The sequence below is a fragment of the Macrotis lagotis genome, chromosome 1, assembly GCF_037893015.1.
Source record: "Macrotis lagotis isolate mMagLag1 chromosome 1, bilby.v1.9.chrom.fasta, whole genome shotgun sequence".
Classification (NCBI taxonomy): domain Eukaryota; kingdom Metazoa; phylum Chordata; class Mammalia; order Peramelemorphia; family Peramelidae; genus Macrotis; species Macrotis lagotis.
This window is the reverse complement of record NC_133658.1, coordinates 585024474-585042520: the sequence shown is the minus strand read 5'-3', so window position 1 is coordinate 585042520 and position 18047 is coordinate 585024474. Positions and strand designations below refer to the sequence as shown.

The 18047-nt window shown below is 38.4% G+C and overlaps 1 protein-coding gene across 1 annotated transcript in view; it reads left to right on the top strand.

Moving 5' to 3' along the window:
- Nucleotides 1-18047, top strand: part of KY (kyphoscoliosis peptidase) — a 94297-nt gene that overhangs the window by 34090 nt on the left and 42160 nt on the right. The window contains exons 6-8 of the mRNA XM_074214823.1: nucleotides 7532-7614; nucleotides 8679-8787; nucleotides 12764-12881. Coding sequence (XP_074070924.1) covers nucleotides 7532-7614; nucleotides 8679-8787; nucleotides 12764-12881 — 310 coding nt within the window. The remainder of the gene's footprint in view (nucleotides 1-7531; nucleotides 7615-8678; nucleotides 8788-12763; nucleotides 12882-18047) is intronic.

The window sequence follows — 18047 nt, the reverse complement described above, 5'->3', positions numbered from 1 at the left end:
TAGCATTTTGATTCTGTGATAAATATAGTTAGCTTTATTCCATGCATTTTCTATGATTTTAAATCAGATCAACTTGGTTAATGCCACAGATATTTTAAATGTATTTATGCACAACATATTTGGGTAGGGGTGCTATGCCTCTGAGCCTTATATAATCTGTACAGAGGAGAGATTTAATGAGGCATAAATCATTACAGGCTTTTAAAATATGCAGATATTATGAAATGGAATGGAGAAAGAGTGAAGCTAGTAACAGTGTTTTCAACCTCATTTTAGAAATGTCATCCTTCTTCCAAATGGAAGGGGAAAAAAAAATCCCTCATTTTCAGAGCTATATTGAGCAGAGACCTGTTAAATGTGTAAATCCACTTTCCCTCCATTTAGGTCAATGCAATAGCCCTTGTCAGAGATAACCTGATAGATGTAGACTATAGGTACAAAAAGCTGTTAAAGAAGGAAGAGATGAGGGGATGGTAAGCAAGTAGGTTTCATTTCCCCAGGGTTTCCAGGACATACATGACTTCAGTTCTTCTGGCTCTCCAGCAGATGCTGCACATATTCTGATAGACTGAATTCCCATTTGAGGATTACAATAACAACACCATCACAATACTAATAATTAAAAATCACACATTAATGTAGCATTTTGTGGTTTATATAATGCTTCCTTCATAATAACCTTGTGAAGTAGGTAGTAGAGTGGGTTCTTATCCCCATTTTACAGATGAAGCTCACTGAAATAAGTTGAGTTAACCAAGGTCAAAAACTGAGGCTCACAGATATCAGTTTGCCTTCTGACACAAAGTCCAGTACTTTCTTTTCCTATACCATGTTTCTTTCTTCATAATTATATATCGCATTACATATTTTCATATCCAATATTCAATCAATCAATAAGTACTTATGAAATATTTACCATGTGTCAAGTGAAAACTATCTTTGCTCTCAGGAAGCTTACAATCTAGAAGTTTGTGTGTGTATATGTGTGTGTGTGTGTGTGTGAGTATGTATAAAGCATGGAAGAATCATGACAGTCACTTTCCTGCAAAAAAGTAGACCTAAAGCTGAGGCAAAAAGACAGAGGCAAGAGGAGAGAGACACCACAGTAAGGCCAATTTGGCCAGTCTGAAGTGGGCCTGAAGAGGGAATCTGTTATTTTAGTTGATTCTTACTATAATCTTATGAGATATATAAGGACAGAAATGTTATCAACATTTTACAGATGAGGAAACCAAGACTGAGAGAGATCACTCTCTCTATGATTGGATCAATAGGGATTCAAACCCAGGTTCTCCTCTAATTTCCAATTCATGCCCTTTCCACTCCATCAAATTCCCCTGCCTCTCTTACAGGGAAGACCTGAAGATAGATCCCAGCCTAGGTTTTGAGAATTGCATCTACCTCCTCAGACAGTTGAGAAATGAGACTGCTGAAACCAGAAGGGCAAGTGTGTCACCAGTAATACCTTGAAAAATAAGTCTGTGAGACTTCTTCCATCATTTCAAAAGGGAAAAAAAGTAGTATATAGACACACATACACAGAGAAAAAGGGTATTAAATAAGGCTGCTTCTCTTGTCTACAGAGGTTTCATTTCACTTGTCATGAGAAGTAAGACAACTTCGAACTTAGGTGGATTTTTAGGTCATGGACAGAACTTAACCTTGAGCTAATTCTTACTTGATTATCTACAACCTCCTCAATGAAAGAAAACTTTATAGCAAATAGTGGGATGGAAAGGAAAAGAGATGATCATCCAAGTTCTGGGGTATTTGTGAACTTTGAACCAGGGGAGCCCCAGAAATAGTTATATACACAGTCATCAAATCATAGGATATTAAAGCTGAAGAGAACCATATTGATTGTGTAGACTAGGCCCTCTCATTTTCTTCAGAAGATTCTTACTCACTCATGAGTCCATAAGGAACTCATTTTCAGACAGCTGTAGTTACTATGAAGTCCTTTTTATTGAACTAAAAACTCCCTCTGTGCAATTTCTAGGAGCAGCTAAAATAGAGTGCTGGGTTTGGAATCAAGAAGACTAATCTTTCTGAATTCAAAAACAGCCTCAGACACTTACCAACTCTGTGACCTAGGCAAATCACTTAACCCTATTTGCCTCAGTTTCCTCATCTGTAAAATGAGCCAGAGGAGGAGAAAATAGCAAATCACTTCATTATTTTTGCAAAAGAAAACCCAAAATGGAGTCATGACTAAAAACATGCAACAAAAATGCATTTTCTGCCCACTGGTGCTATTTTTACCCTTTAGAGAAAGACTAATTTGGATGACAATTGTCAATACAATGACAAGAGAAGCAAAAAACCTAGAGTTCATTGGAATGCATTCCTTCTCTTTCCCAAATAATCATCAGATCAAGAAACAGAGGAGTAATTGATTACTTAACTCTCAGGATTATGCTCAATGTATGTCTCACCAAGGAAGGAAATTTCCTGCTGGCTCACATGTCTGCAAGTGAAGCAATGTCCTCAAATGACTCAATATGGTTCTGGCTCTGTCCAAAGTTCTACTCCAGAGAATGTTTCTAAATTAAAGTCTCTGGGAAAACAAGCACTTGTTGTAAAAGAACGGGGTTTATTCTCCAGGAATCTGAACATTTCTCCAGGGAGTGAACAATTTAGAGCATCAAAAACAATTCAAAATGAACTAGGAAGATGGAAGTTGATTCTATTCTAAATGGTTGGGATTTGTGGAAAGCTCAGGATAAGAAATAGGGAAATCCCAATGGATGGAATTTGCTTTTCCAGATGTGATTTCATGGATGAAACTTCTACCAAGGTTAATCAGCATCTGTTCTGCAATTTATAGCTTCAGAACAGAGGTTCTTAATCTCCTTTAGTATCATAGAAGCTTTGGCAGTTTGAATAAGAATAGGGATCCTTTCTCCTAGTAATATTTTTATCTTCATAAAATAAGATAGAATTACAAAGGAAACTAATTATATTGAAATTCCAGAGACAAACAAAAAACAAATTTTTGGATCCAGGGTTTAGAACTCCCTGCCTTAGGGAGTTCCTAGGATAGTTAGAGCTTAAATACTTGCAATGAGTGACAGAGGTAGCACTTGAACCCAAGTCTTCCTGACTCTAAGTTTCCTCCATCAATTGCCTCATCTATCACTATGCCTATCACAAGATACCTGGATCTGAAGCAATGAGCAAAGGCAACTTGATGGTCTGGATGTGGGATAGTTCTCTTTTTAAAAATGGGGTTTTAGGGGCAGCTAGGTGGTACAGTGGATAGAGCACTGGCCCAGGAGTCAGGAGGACCTGAGTTCAAATCTGACCTCAGACATTTAATAATTACCTAGCCGTGTGGCCTTGGGCAAGCCACTTAACCCCATTGCCTTGCAAAAACCTAAAAAAAAAAAAAAAAACAAATGGGGTTTTAATCTCACTATTGTGCATTGCCATCAAAGAGAAAGGTACTATATCCCAAAGAGTGAATCTCTTTTTTCCTACTGCCATATTTCATTTCTGATTTAATCACAGTGATTCCAGGAATAATTTTTAAATATGTTAGAAAATGCACAGACACCTTCAGATTTTACAGGGTGTCTTCCCTAGCCTCACCCTCAGTCACTTACTCAACAAAGATTGAGCATTTTATATTTGCATTGCATATATTGAGCATTTTATATTCATGCAGGGGCACTGAGGATTTGGGTTCTAGTTTAGGCTCAGCCACCTTCTATGTGACTATGGGTAAATCACTTCACCACTCTGAAAATCAACTTCCTGACTTCTGTAAAATGAGGGGGCTGGCCCAGAGGATCTCTGAGCTTTAACATTCTGTGATTCTAAGATTGATTCTATCATTCAGTCTGTAGACACTCCATAAATATTTTCTGACTGATCTGTCTGGAGTAGCATAGGGGCGGACCTACCTGGAAACAGGGAGATGAATGGTATAATCCCTCAATCTCCTGCTCCCTTTCTTCAACCCTCCCACATCCAACCCTCCAAAAGAAATAATAAATCTAGAAAGAAAGTGCTTTGTGCTCCTATGCAACCTGGTATCCAGGGACTTCAGATCTCTTCACAAACATTAATTAGATTCTGTCCATGTCTCTGTGAAATATGACCATCTCCTATTCTCCATTTTGGAGATGGATGGACTAAGATCTAAAAAAAGTGAAATCCCTTGCTTACTATGGATGAATAGACAGTATAGGGAAGAAGAGAGTTAGCCCACATCTTTCTGCAACCATGTAATTACACATTTGTCCATATGTCTTAAGGGCTACCAATCAGAAATTTGGTTCTTCACACTATTCCCCAAAGTACTCACTTTTTGGAAACTTTTGAACTGATAGTTACTGACCCCAACAATTCCAATGTCTCTTTGTATCTGTGCAGTTATACTTGCCCCACTCCCTTTGCAATTTCCTGAGCTAGAAGGTTGGGGATAGGAAAGGTGAGAATGATGAACCAGTTCACTGCTTCCTTCACTCACCCTGTACTGCTCCTCAAGAAGAGTCTGGAGCATGAGAATAGCAAAAAGATTAAAAAGGAGAATGATAACCACCACCATTACCTTTTTTTTTTTGGTCTCTACCTTATGATGTATTCTCAGGAGGTAGTCACTTGCCCAAGGTCATAGTTGCTAAGTGATAGAGCCAAGAAAATAACCCTGTTTTCTTGAATTCCAGCCAAATTTTCTCTTCCATAGATCCCTCTCCCTCAGTAGGATGCAAAGATCTCTCAAGGGTATCATAGATGAAAAGATCTCTACAGTGTATACTTTGTTCAGGACCTTTAGAGGTATGTGAAGTATGAACCAAAGGACTTGTGAACCAGGCAGCCCTGTGTCAGATGAAAACCACAGCTTTCCATTCCCAGGACTTAGCCCTTCAGGAAATGTTAGAGCCCCTTAACAATGGCATTCCCAGCCCTAGAGTTTTCTTACCTTACTGCCGGGTAATCACAGTGTCAAGAGGGATTGTATTGACACCCCACACACATACTTCTCATTATTGTCTGCTAAACTAGTCTGGAGTTGCCAAAGATCTTTGTTCAATGCAATTCTTAGGATGTTTGCTGGTGTTTATGATTTAAACAAAAAAGTACAAAATCTCCTATTCTTTGTTTTCTACCATGCCTCTCTCTCTGCCCTCCTGGCTTGGCTGGCAGCTTTGTTCTGGCCACTTTGTGCTGATCATAGCATTCAAGGGCATCCTCAAAGGGGCCTTCTTTCTGAAATATAAGGACAAAGCACTTCTGGGGTCAGGGTTCTCTGTCAATGGCCATTCCAAAATGTCTGGTAATGATAAATTAAAATGCCCAGGTTCTTCTTAAACATCAAATTACTTTTTCATAGTGGTAGGAAGTTCAACTTACAACAATAGAGAATATTTTTGATGGAACAATATAGTTCATTTCAACTCAGTTTCAATATAATGATTATCTACTAAACTGTAGCCCAAGGAAAAGGTACATCAGTGATCTAAGAGGGGTCATTTGTCCTCATGGAGCTTACCATAAACTGGGAGATACTTTTTCAAAGTCTGTGTTCACATTTATAATAGTCTTCAATTCATTGCCCTCATTTTGCAAAGTAGGTAACAAAATTGTATGGGTAGGCAAGTCTGCATTATTCAAGGATCTATTGCTTAATTGGTCAATTATCTAGGACTCCTTTGACTTATAACCTCCTTGGGCTGCCTACTTTCTGACCTTTTTCTGCGTCATTAAGAGTTCAATCAAACTCAGTTCATTCTACTCGAATTCAAATAGTTCTCTCCCTCCAGCCTTCTCTCTCTCCATCTAGCCAATGAATATTAATTGAACACCTGCCTTGGGGAATGCAGGGTAAAGGTTTTAATAGGGGACAAAGAAAATGCTAGATAAAATGATAAAATAAGGGTATTTTTCTTCTATATCCCACTATACCCCTACCAAAGTCTTCTTTTACAATTCTTTCCTCCAGATACTTTATTCAATGGTTCCTCACCTACCCAATTCTACCCACATGTCAACTTCACTCCTAAGGTCCTGGACCTCTTTCTTTCTCCTCTATTCAGGAAATTTCTTTTTTTATCTCATTATCTTAGAGTTGCACCACAAAAACTTGTCAGTTTAGAAATATTCTGATAAGCTGATTCTTCTTGTCGTTCATTCATTTTCAGTTATGTCCAACCCTTTGTGATCCCATTTGAGGTTGTCTTGGAAGAGACACTGGAGTGGTTTGTTTTTTCCTTCTCCAGCTCATTTGAAAGATGAGGAAACTGAGGCAAATAGGCTTAATGACTTGCCATGGTCACACAGTTATTATTTGTCTAAAAACCAGATTTGAACATATACGTCTTAGGGCTAAGTGTGTGTTTATATATGCACACAAACTAGAATAACTGTATGTATCTATATGTTGTTCTGGACCTGTGATTTCACTAATTTAGTAAACCCCTCATGAAAACATTTTCTTTTACCAAGGCATATCAATAACTAATCCAAAACTTAGTCTTTGAGGTTTTACTGGGGCATTGAGGGTTTTTTTTTTAAATCTCTACCCTGAGTTAAATGACTTGCCCAGTATCATATAGCAGATGTATGCCAAAAGAAGAACTTGAACCCAAGTCCTCCTGCTACTCAGGCTTACTCTCCAACCTCAATGCCAGTATGCCTCTCATCAAGTACATTATCCCCTGTAAAATTTCTTCTCTCAGTCCCTGAAGACTGGTTAACATTTTAATAAATGATGTTGCCAATAAGAACTGTTAAGATAAGAGTATGAATCTGTAAATCAGTGGGGAGTGGGGGTTAAAAGCGATTTGTTGAAGAGAGAGTTTGGGATAGAGAGAGTTTCTGAAGTGTCCTCCAAATTTTACCATTTGGGTATCCATATGCTCCATCTACATATAAGGCTAATCCATGGCCAAGAGTGAGGATGCAGAGCTTGAAATAGCTAAATACTATGAGATAACAGATTAATTGTAGGTTTTACTTATTGTCTCACCTCATCTCCTATGACTATAGAAAACTGAGATTTAGTTTTATCCTGGGCTTCTATAGACACTCTTGTTATATATAGATGGAGAAATTGAAGTAGACAGATCTAAATGATATCCATATTTACAACAATCCACTGGACTGGGAGAGATTGATTTATGCCAAGTAATCATAAATTATATTGACTTTATTGTATTCATAGATTCATAGAATTAAAAGAATATTTATCCTAATATACACATACATACGCATACACACAAAATTTTAAAATAAGGAAACTGAGGCCCAGAGACTCATCCAGCGAGTAAATGACAGAACTAAGAATAATACCCGGGCCTCTTGAGAGACTCTCTAAGTAAAAAAAGCAGAGAAAAAATCATTTTAGCATGTGAACATACATGGTTAAAATTGTCCCAACTTCTCCATGCTAGGAACCCATTTCGGGTACAATTTCCCTATTTTTCTTTTTGTGTGATCTTAGTTCACTAGATGTTACTATTTGTAGAAGGAGGAACTTTATTAATAGTTATCTTTATGATTCTTTATATTCTCTGATGTTTTCCAGTCTATCCATGGGATCGGTCTAGTCTGAAATCCATGCGATTAGACCTAAGGCAGTTTGAAAAATTGGATGTCTATGCCTCCAAGGTAAGAAATCTAATATGTGCTGTGATTGTCTCAGATCCTCAGATAAATAGGCACCCTCAGGGTATGGGTTAGAGTACTGAGGGTCAGTAAAACAAAGTCCAGCTTCAAAGAACCCCTCCACAATATTGAAAACTTAACAAACTCATACAAACTCTGTTAAAGGTGGTCTGTATTCACATTGACATATACCCTGTGAGAAATGCCCACTGTTGCCAGCATCTCTGCCTCTCTATTCCTATATATTCTTTCTGGCTAAAATGAACTTCAGTGAGTCCCTTCCCAGAAAACAAAGAGAACAGCTACTCTTGAAGTTAGAAAGAATTGATTCATCATTTCTCTCTTCTGAGTTCTGTTATTCTTTTTTTTTCTTTTGGTTTTTGCAAGGTAATGGGATTAAGTGACTTGCCCAAGGTCACACAGCTAAGTGAGTATTAAGTAACTGGGATCAAATTTGAACTCAGGTCCTCCTAACTTCAGGACCTGTACTCTATCCACTGTACCAACTAACTTCCCCCCTCTGTTATTCTTTTTTGTCCATCTTCACTACCTCTAGGTTGTGAACCTTACTGGCATAGACTTTCCTGCTATAACCATTCTTAGATGATCTCCTTAGACCTGATCCCTTCTGTATTATCCATTAGACTTAACCAATTGAGCTATTCTTCTGATTCTGGAGCCTATTGGCCATCCCTGATCCATTGCTGCTCCAAACCAATATTATACATTACCCCTAATAACAACACTATTCAGCTTCAGTTGTAAAACTGACAGGGGATTGGTGGAAGAGAGAGTAAGAGCTATTGTATTATATTCTTATACCTCAAAACCTCTAGTGACTAGAAGAAATGATGAGTAAAAGGAAAGGGGGACCAAGAACTGAGGGCAAAAGGAGAAGGTACACCAGAGGGCTTTATGGTCAATTTGTACTGGCCATGAGTCATACCTAGTTATTGCATTGACCCCCCCATCCTCCATGCATCAGTCAATATCTGCTCTTTTCCAAGTTAAACAAGACAGAAAGATAGCTCATCTTATTCCACAATTGTCCTGTTCCTTTCCATCAGGTGAAGGTCAAGTCTGGTTTGGAAGAACTAATGAAAGATCTACTCCAGGAGGCTCATACAGATCTGGAGAAAGTCAGAGTCATTTGGATCTGGATATGCCATCACATTGGTAGGTCACACAATATAGACATACAATCAGCTCTGGGTGGGTAGGAATAATAATAATAGTAATATAACTATAATAAGTAGCATTTTATAATCCTTTAAGGTTTGCAAAGCTCTGTACATGTTATTTCCCTTGATCCTCATTATCTTGTACAGAAGGTACTACAATTTTGACCATTTTGTAGATGAGGAAACTGAGACTGACTGAAGACTAGTAACTTGCCCAGAGTCATAGAACTAGTAACTGTTTGAAGAGAGTTGTACATTGGTCTCCTTAACTTCAAGTCCAGTCCTCTCACCCATTGAGCCACCTTGCCATCTCCAATCCACTATAGAATTTATAGTTCATTAGCTCTCTTCAAAAAAAAGCCAAATTAAATTAAAGGACATAATCTCAAATTGTCCATCCTGTTCCTTGTTGGTACCTTTAGTAAAGGGTTTATATGGAAGAAATTAAAAGTAGATCCCAGAGGCAGCTAGGTGGCACAGTGGATAGAGCACCAGCCCTGGAGTCAGGAGGACCTGAGTTCAAATGTGGCCTCAGACACTCAGTTATTACCTAGCTGTGTGGCCTTGGGCAAGCCACTTAACCCCAGTTGCCTTGCAAAAAACCTTAAAAAAAGAGAATTAATGAAAACAGTAGATTCCATTACCAAGGGGTGGCTACCATTGGGGCAATACCCAGTATTGGGCAATGATAAAGAATTCTCCATTAAAGAGAAATTGAGAAATCATGGAAGATTTACTGTGTGATTCTTAGGCTGAAGCTGCAGAATGTGTCATTACCCTCAGACTCTGTCTTTTATGAACATTGTTTCATCTCCAGATCATCACAGGGCTCAACAGTGGATCCTACCTAGACATTCAGGAAACACAAGCCCATCACATAACTAACTTCCTTCCCTTGAAGGACAATAGCTAAGACCAAACATACTACCACCACCACCAAAAGAGATGAAAAGGAAAATATAGAAGGCCTCAGAAAAACCATGGCAGGATTTTCAAAGCCCCTTCCTCATTCCTCACATACCTCACTATGAAACTCACCAAAGTTGAATTGCTCCAACATTCATGTGGGACAGCTAGGTGGCACAGTGGATAGAGTGTCAGACCTGAAGTCAAGAAAATTTAACTTTGTGAGTTCAAATCTAGCTTCAGACTCTTACTGGCTATGTGATCTTGGGGAGGTCACTTAATCCTGTTTGCCTCAGTTTCCTCATCTATAATATGAGCTAGAGAAGGAAATCTAATGGGGGTCACAGAGAGTCAGACATACTTGAAATGACTGAACAACAATACCTGATATAGTGTAAAGAGATAGGATTTGTTTGCTATAGTAAACTCTCCAGTGACCAAATGGTATAGTAAATGCTCCTTGATCAATATATATCACGACCTTCTCTGCAACTTTGAGCTTGCCCAGGCAGCTAACACAGGCAGCTGAATAGTCAAATGGTTAGAGCAAAAGAAATGAGTTAGGAAGACCTATAGTTACATTTGTCACAAACACTAACTAGTCACTGTGTGACTCTGGGGAAGTAAGTCCCTTGACCTGGGTTGGACTCAGTCATATCAACTGTAAAATGATGATAATAGTGGCACCTATCTCCCTGGGTCATATAAGGATCAAATGAGGTCATATTAAAAACATACTTACACAGTGCCTGGAAAATAGTAAGGGTATAATAAATAATTTCTTCCCCCTTCTTTTCATTATGTTTCTTTATGTTACTTTTTTTTCCCATTTATTTAAGGGGCAGTGAGATTAAGTGACTTCCCAAGGCCACACAGCTAGGCAATTATTAAGTGTCTGAGGCCGCATTTGAACTCAGGTCCTCCTGACTCCAGGGCTGGTGCTCTATCCACTGTGCCACCTAGCTGCCCTCCATTATGTTTCAAAAGCAGGACTTAAACTCCAGTCTTTCTGCCTTCAAGACCAGCTCTTTCTCTACTCTGCCATGCTGCCACCCCATATACATATGTATACACATACATATATGTGAACAAATGCTCATATACCCAGTGATAGATAATCATGTACATTAAAACACAAAGATGTCACATGCTCACTCAATATATATATATATATATATATATATATATATATAAATAAACATGAATACACATGCATTTATACTCATAAATATTCCTGCATTCACAGATATGTTCTTACAAGCTTACACATATACTCTTCCATATACTTACACACACACACAAATAAGCACTCTCATGTATGCAATTGCCCTCATTTATAGGTGTGTTTGTATGTATCGTGGATGTACAAATGCATATATTCACATGTATACTGTGTGTCTGTATACAAATATGCATATATACTTATATACATGTGTACTGTCTTTCAAACATGCATGCATCTAAATTCCTACTCCTTCATGTTCACAGAAGCCCTTCCCAATGGCTCCTTCTACATATCAGTTTGTTGAAGTGTCTCCTAGAGAATAGACTTTGTCCTCATGATGAGAGTGTCACTTTTAAAAACAGATCACCAGGACCTCTGATCTTGGCAAAGCACCAGTGCTATAAGCACTCATCTGATAAAAGCATTTCCTGGCACATTGAACTATGTTCCAATGAGCCCCTGATCACTGAAATATTCCATCCAGGGGCAGATTTCTTCCTCTGTTTGGAAATTATGAAGATTCAACTATTCAACTGCCCTCATGGCGGCGAGCTTAGAATGGTGGGAATCAATCTCTCTGTCTGGCAGTTAATGACAGAGCAGCAACACTTTTGGTCCCCAGGCTTAAGCTTTCATAGCTTGATTTGCATTCCCTGTGAATTTATTCTTCCTTCTTTTGACATACAATCAGAAGTCCTCAGTTAAAGACAGTGGGCATAGACTCTAGGAGCCAGTGGCAGGTAGTTCCTGCCTGTAGTGCCACTCATCTAGCCCAGAGAGCCTTCCCTTCCCTTTGTTTCACTCTAATAGGTATGTGACTTTATTTACAGACTTTATATCATCTAGTAGTCTTGGCCTCCTGATAACAAAGCCCATAGTAATTGATTTTACTGGATTGGATTGGTGACATTGTTCAATCATTTCAGTCATGTCTGACTCTGTGTCCACATTTTGGGTTTTCTTGTCAAAGATACTGGAGTAGTTTCCCATTTCCTTCTCTGGCTTATTTTATAAATAAGAAAATTGATATAAACAGGGTTAAGTGACCCACCCATGGTAAGTTTCTGAGATTTGAATTCAAGTCCTTCTGACTCAGGTCCAGAGTCCTATCAACAGCATCACCTACCTGCCTCTGATAGCCAACTTCAAATTAGATATGCTTGGGAGGTTTAGGGGACGAAGCAGGTGTAACTGAAATTTACAGTATCTAAATTCTATTTTAACCTTCCTCCTCCCAATTTTAACCAAAGTACTCAAAAAAATTGACCCAAATTGCCTTTACCTCTTTTACATCTGCCTCCATTCTAGTGACTGTGCAAATCCCAGATTCAGGTTCCTGGGGAAACCAATCCAAATGGAAATAGAAAGAAGAGAAGTTTATGAAATATATTTCAAGTCCAGTGCCTCATTTTCATAGGGTCCACTTTAAATGTTTTTAATACAAAGCTATCTGTGAGTCAACACTACTCATGATAATGATGATTCATAGAGAGCTTCTAGATAGAGTCAGCATGACCTGCATTCAAGTCCCACTATTGATACAAATGGGTTGTGTGATCTCGGGCATGTCCTTCACAATTCTCAATGCACCAGCTATCCCTCTAAGATTATAAGTTGCATAGCAGATGACAGTATACATTGGAAGAGAGAGAGCCCTTTCATTGGGAGTTGCCTATGCCTATGAAATCACAGGTTCAAGACCCAACTGATTATCAGATGATTGGAGCAGTCCCAATGGAATCTGATAGAGACAGTGTCCTTCTAGTCTGCCATTTTCTTCTTGGGGGAAGAATCTGCCTTACATCCTCTTATGCTCTCTTCTCTACCTTTGTCCCTTCAGAGTATGATATTGTGGCTGCCCAGGAGAAGGACCGCAGGTCCTACAAGCCCACTGACATTCTACAGAGCCACAAGAGCAACTGTGACGGGTACGCTGAGCTCTTCGAGAAAATGTGCAAGTAAGTGAAAAGTCAGGCAAAACCCAGGCCCCAAGAGAATACTCTGAAAGCTACTGACCCTATCCTCAGCTGTCACTTGTAAATCATTGTCTGCCTTGGTGCCAGGCTGGAAACTTTAGTTTGCAAACTAGGCTTTGGAATCCGAAAGAGTCCTGAAAAGGTCAATTTCTCTCTCTCTCGCTCTCTCTCGCTCTCTCTCTCTCTCTCTCTCTCTCTCTCTCTCTCTCTCTCTCTCTCTCTCTCTCTCTCTCTCTCTCTCTCTCTCTCTCTCTCTCTTTTTTCACCAGCATAATTTACTTTGTGCCATCTGCTGAGCTTCACATTGCATTAACATAATGGCAGATGAATACACAGAGATAATTTGGTTATAAAAGGCTTTTTTTCTCCCTCCTTCTCTGGGTCTCTGTGGAACTGAAGGTTAAAAGAATGGCAGGTCTGGGAACGAGAGAGCTGGTATCTGTAGACAGCCAAGGCCTAGTGTGAAAAGCTGTCCTCTGTTCTGGCCCAGTGGCCCTCCTGGGGTAACAAAAGGTCTTCTACCTGGAAAGCTTTGGCAGTGGGGAAAGGTGAATAATTATAAATGGAGCTCTCTTCAAAGCCCCTTTAGTTCCATTTAAAAGGCTCTGTATCTTTGCCTGGGGTTCAAACAAGGAAGGCTGAATGAATGGAAGACCTATGTCAAACTCCATGAGGTTGATTCAGGTCAATTAAAGAATCCATGCTTAAGATGGTAAGAGCAAGAATCCATAGAATGGTAAATCTTAGTAATTTGTTTATTAGATTGGTTTGAAAGAATACCATTTCTAACCAATGTGATCTAAATTTCTCATGACTTCTTAATAAGTAAAACTATGAGCTCTGACTATTATCACTATTACTATTGCTGCAAATTTCAATTGATCATTATCCCTCCCAACTTCACATTTGCCTCATCTGTAAGATGCAAGGTTGAGCTTCTATATCCCTACTACTTCTCCCAAAGTTTTTCTATATAATTTTGCTGTTGTTAAGTCATTTCACTTGTGTCTAATTCTTTGTGAGCCTATTTGGGGTTTTCTTTGTAAAGATACTGGAATGGTTTGGCATTTTATTCTCCAACTCATTTTACAGATGAAGAAACTGAAGTAAACAAGGTTAAGTGACTTGCCCAGGGTCACATAATGAGTAAGTTTCTGAGGCCAGATTTGAACTCAGAAAGATGAGTCTTCCTAACTTTATACCTTTCATCCTATCTACTGCTCCACTACTGCCCTTTCTATATCGACATTCCTTTAAAATTTACATTCTGGATCTCCTCAGTGTCTCCCAGACAAACCCAACATATTTCTAACTCATCTCTGCTACTGTTCACATTAGTCTTCCTTTTCCCACCTTTACTCCCTATCCAATTTCTACATATAATTTAAAGTCCAGCTCTACTCCCATCTCCTCCATGAAGCCTTCCATCCAAAAGTTCTCCAGACCACAATGATCACCCTCACCTGTGAAATTATAGGGAATTTAATTAATTTTCCATTTATTTGTCACATTACTATTTTGTGGCAGTTGGGTGGTGTAGTAGATAGAATATTAGGTCTGAAGTCAAGAAGTATCTTCCTGAGTTCAAATCTGGCCTCAGATATTTACTCAGTATGTGACCCTGGACAAGTCATTTAACAGTCACTGAATCCCAATTGCCTCAGTTTCTTTATCTATAATATGAACTGGAGAAGGAAATGACAAATCACTCTGGTATTTCTGCCAAGAAAATCTCAAATGGGGTCATGGATAGTCTGAAACAACTGAACAACTACTCACTGTCTTGTGTTATTATTTAACTGGATATATTAGTCTTAGCTCCCCACCTAGATTAGAAGCTCCAGGGCAGTGTCTCAAACTTGCCTTGTATCTTCCACAGCAAGTAGAAGTTTCTAACACATAGTAACTACTTATTAAATGAATGATTCTTAAATATTACAGTATGTTCTTGTTCTTCTCTATAGCCATGTCAGCTAATTTGATCAAATGGCCTGTGCTGATCTTTATCTAGAACTCCTCAGCCTGTATGTCATGCCATATATCTGGAGTGAACTGCAACTTTTGAGACTTTTCATCAGTTTGCTTATTTGAAAATACTAATAAATAGTCTTAGAAGATAACCTTCCTTATCGAATATTGCCTTTCTACCTTCCTATCCTAGACAGTATTATGTTCTGGTCATTTAGTTGCTATTGGCCTTTTCTGTAAGATTGCATAAAAGCTGACAGAGATTATATTCTTCTCTGCCTAGTACTTTCATATGCTGTTGATTACCCCCTGCCAACTAATAAATAGGGGAATTTTTGTCTTGACTTTTTTGCCATGTATATTTAAAGAATGCTTCTGGTAATCTTTTTATTTTTAAGTTTATTTTTAGGTTTTTCCAAGGCAAATGGGATTAAGTGGCTTGCCCAAGGTCACACAGCTAGGCAATTATTAAGTGTCTGAGGTCAGATTTAAACTCAGGTCCTCCTGACTCCAGGGTCAGTGCTCTATCCACTGCACCACCTAGCTGCCCCTGGTTATCTTTTAAATTTCTAGGAGGATACACTTTAGAATAGGGATATTTTACACATCCTAATTTTATCTCTACAAATGTTTTTGCTTTCTGTATCGAAAGCATGCTACTGGTTGTCTTTTGGGGTTCTAAAATGAACTTTAAAGAACTTTAGTGGAAAGACTTTAGAATTTCAGCTATATAAATATATAGAATTATAGATAACACACATATGTATGTGTATGTGCATATATAGATAGGCATATATGAGTATATATAAAATCTTATATGATTTCTTAGAACTCATGAATGGGAACCTCTTTGTAGAACCTTTGGAAGGCACCTGAGAGGTCTTGAGACCAGCTCCTATCTAGTATCTAGCTACCTTAGCTGTGATCTCAAGAGCCATTATTCAGCCACCATTTGAATATCTCCCTCACATCCCAAAGATGGGACACTTGCTTCTTTAAAGTTTTAATAACTCAAAAGTTCCTCCCCTCCTCCTCCTCAAAAGTTCCTCCTACCAAAATCCTTCATTTTGCTCCTAGTTTTGTTCTTCACAACCACACAGAACATGTCTGATCCAAGATCCATGTCACAGCACCACAGATACTCGAAGACTATGGAAGACTGTGGATGACAATTTTCCAGCTCCCCTTCCCCAATTTTTTTCTTCTCCAATCTAATCTGCACATTTTAGAGAATTCCACTTGAAACCTCAAATATTTTTATGTGACATTTTTAGTCAACCCAACTGCTAATTACCTTGCATGCTTATTGGGTATCTGGCTACATTTTAAAGCTCAATAATTCTTCCAAGCTCAAAAAATAGCTATCCCAAAAAATAAATATAACTTTCTTGCTTCTACTTGGCCAATTACAGTAGCTTCCAAATATAAGCTCCTCTGTTTAGTTTTTAAAGTCCTACTCGACCAGCCCCAGCCCATCTTTCCAGGCTCTTTGTACATTACTCCCCCCTCCTGCCCTCTGTGATCCAACCAAATAGGCCTTCACTCTACCCTTGTACAGGGAATTCCATGGCTTTGTACTAGCCACTCCCTAGGCCTGGAACATACCCCATTCTAGCTTCTTCCTCATAAAGGTTTTCTATTCCTTTAAGATACTGCTCAAGCACCATTTTCTGTTTGAAATCTATTTGAATTCTAGCAACAGCTAGTGTCCTCCCTTTTGTATAAATTTGTATTTATTAACTTTGTATTTAGGTGGCATAGCTCTTTAAGGTGTGAATCCTAGGGGTGGTTTCATTCTTTGTACTTCCATTCAGTACCCAGCAGAGTGCCTGTCAGAGAGTAAATACTCTACCCCAAATAAATACTTGCTGGTTGATTCATTGATTTCCTGGACCAAAGACTTGACAGTTGAGCCATTTTGTCAACAAATTGATAAACAATAAATCAAATAAATCAAAGAGAAAGGGAAAGCAAAAGAAGTGTTTTATATAGCACCTCCTTCATTCTAGTCACTGTGCTTTATAAATTTTATCATATTTGATGATAAAATATTGTATTACTTTTCATCCTTTAAAATTAAGTTTTCTGCTTAGTAGTTACCATAGAGATCATAGATTCAGAGCTAGAAAGGACAGACTATCTAATCCAAACCTTTGCTGAACAGATGAGAAAATTGAGGTCTAGATATTTGCAGGTCAAAGTCACACAGGTAGTAAGTATTAGAGATAGAATTTGAGCATAGGTTCATCTGACAGTAGGATATCTGAAATTTTCTCCACCACCCTACCCATAAAGGATTAGAGACATTATCCTTACTTGTCTTAAGGTCAGCACAGGCTCCCTTCTTTATTTTACAGCTCAATATTACCTGTCCTTTTCTCCCCCTATTTATGGATCACCTTCTTCATTTTTTTTACTTTAAAATAACTGGCAGAAGTTTGGCAAATTCATTAGCTAATCCCTTAATAACCTGAGATACATACATAATCCTGATCAGTTGATTTATCTCTGCTCAACTGCCAAAGCAGGCTTTTAGCTGGTGTTGTATTTACAAGGCCATCATTACTTCTTAATGGTCCTACCTGCATTTTCTCATTAAAAGCTGACTTAATGAAGCACTTCAGAGGAGAATTCAGATATTCTACCAGTATCATTCATTTCCTCATCTTTCTTTTCAAATAATAAATGTGTTTTCTGTTAGTTCTTTTGTCTTCAACTGCTGGGCCAAATTTGTTCATATTCTCAGCTGTCAAGTTTTAATTCCTTCCATTTTGCCTCTGTTGCCCACAGTCATAATTGATTCTGTCTAGTTCCCTATCTAGAGCCTCACTTAATTCCCTCCAGTCTCCTGTCGTTTTGATTCAGTTTTCACAGCATTTTCTTCACCTCTTAATGTTTCTCTAGCTCCATGAGCTATGGAGATTTTCCAACATAACTTTCCATAAATCCATGATGTTTACTACTAATGGGCCAAGTTCTATATGCTTCCTGGGACCTCTCGTTACCACAGATCAGATTTTGGTCCCATTATTCCATGAGCCTAAACCTGGTTACAAGGTTAATATCATAAACAAGCACAGTAGTAAAGAGTTAGGATTTCATCACTTTGTTCTTCCTTCCACTTGTACCAAGAATAGCTCTTCTACTCCTTTAGGAGACAAGTGTCATAAACTGCCACTG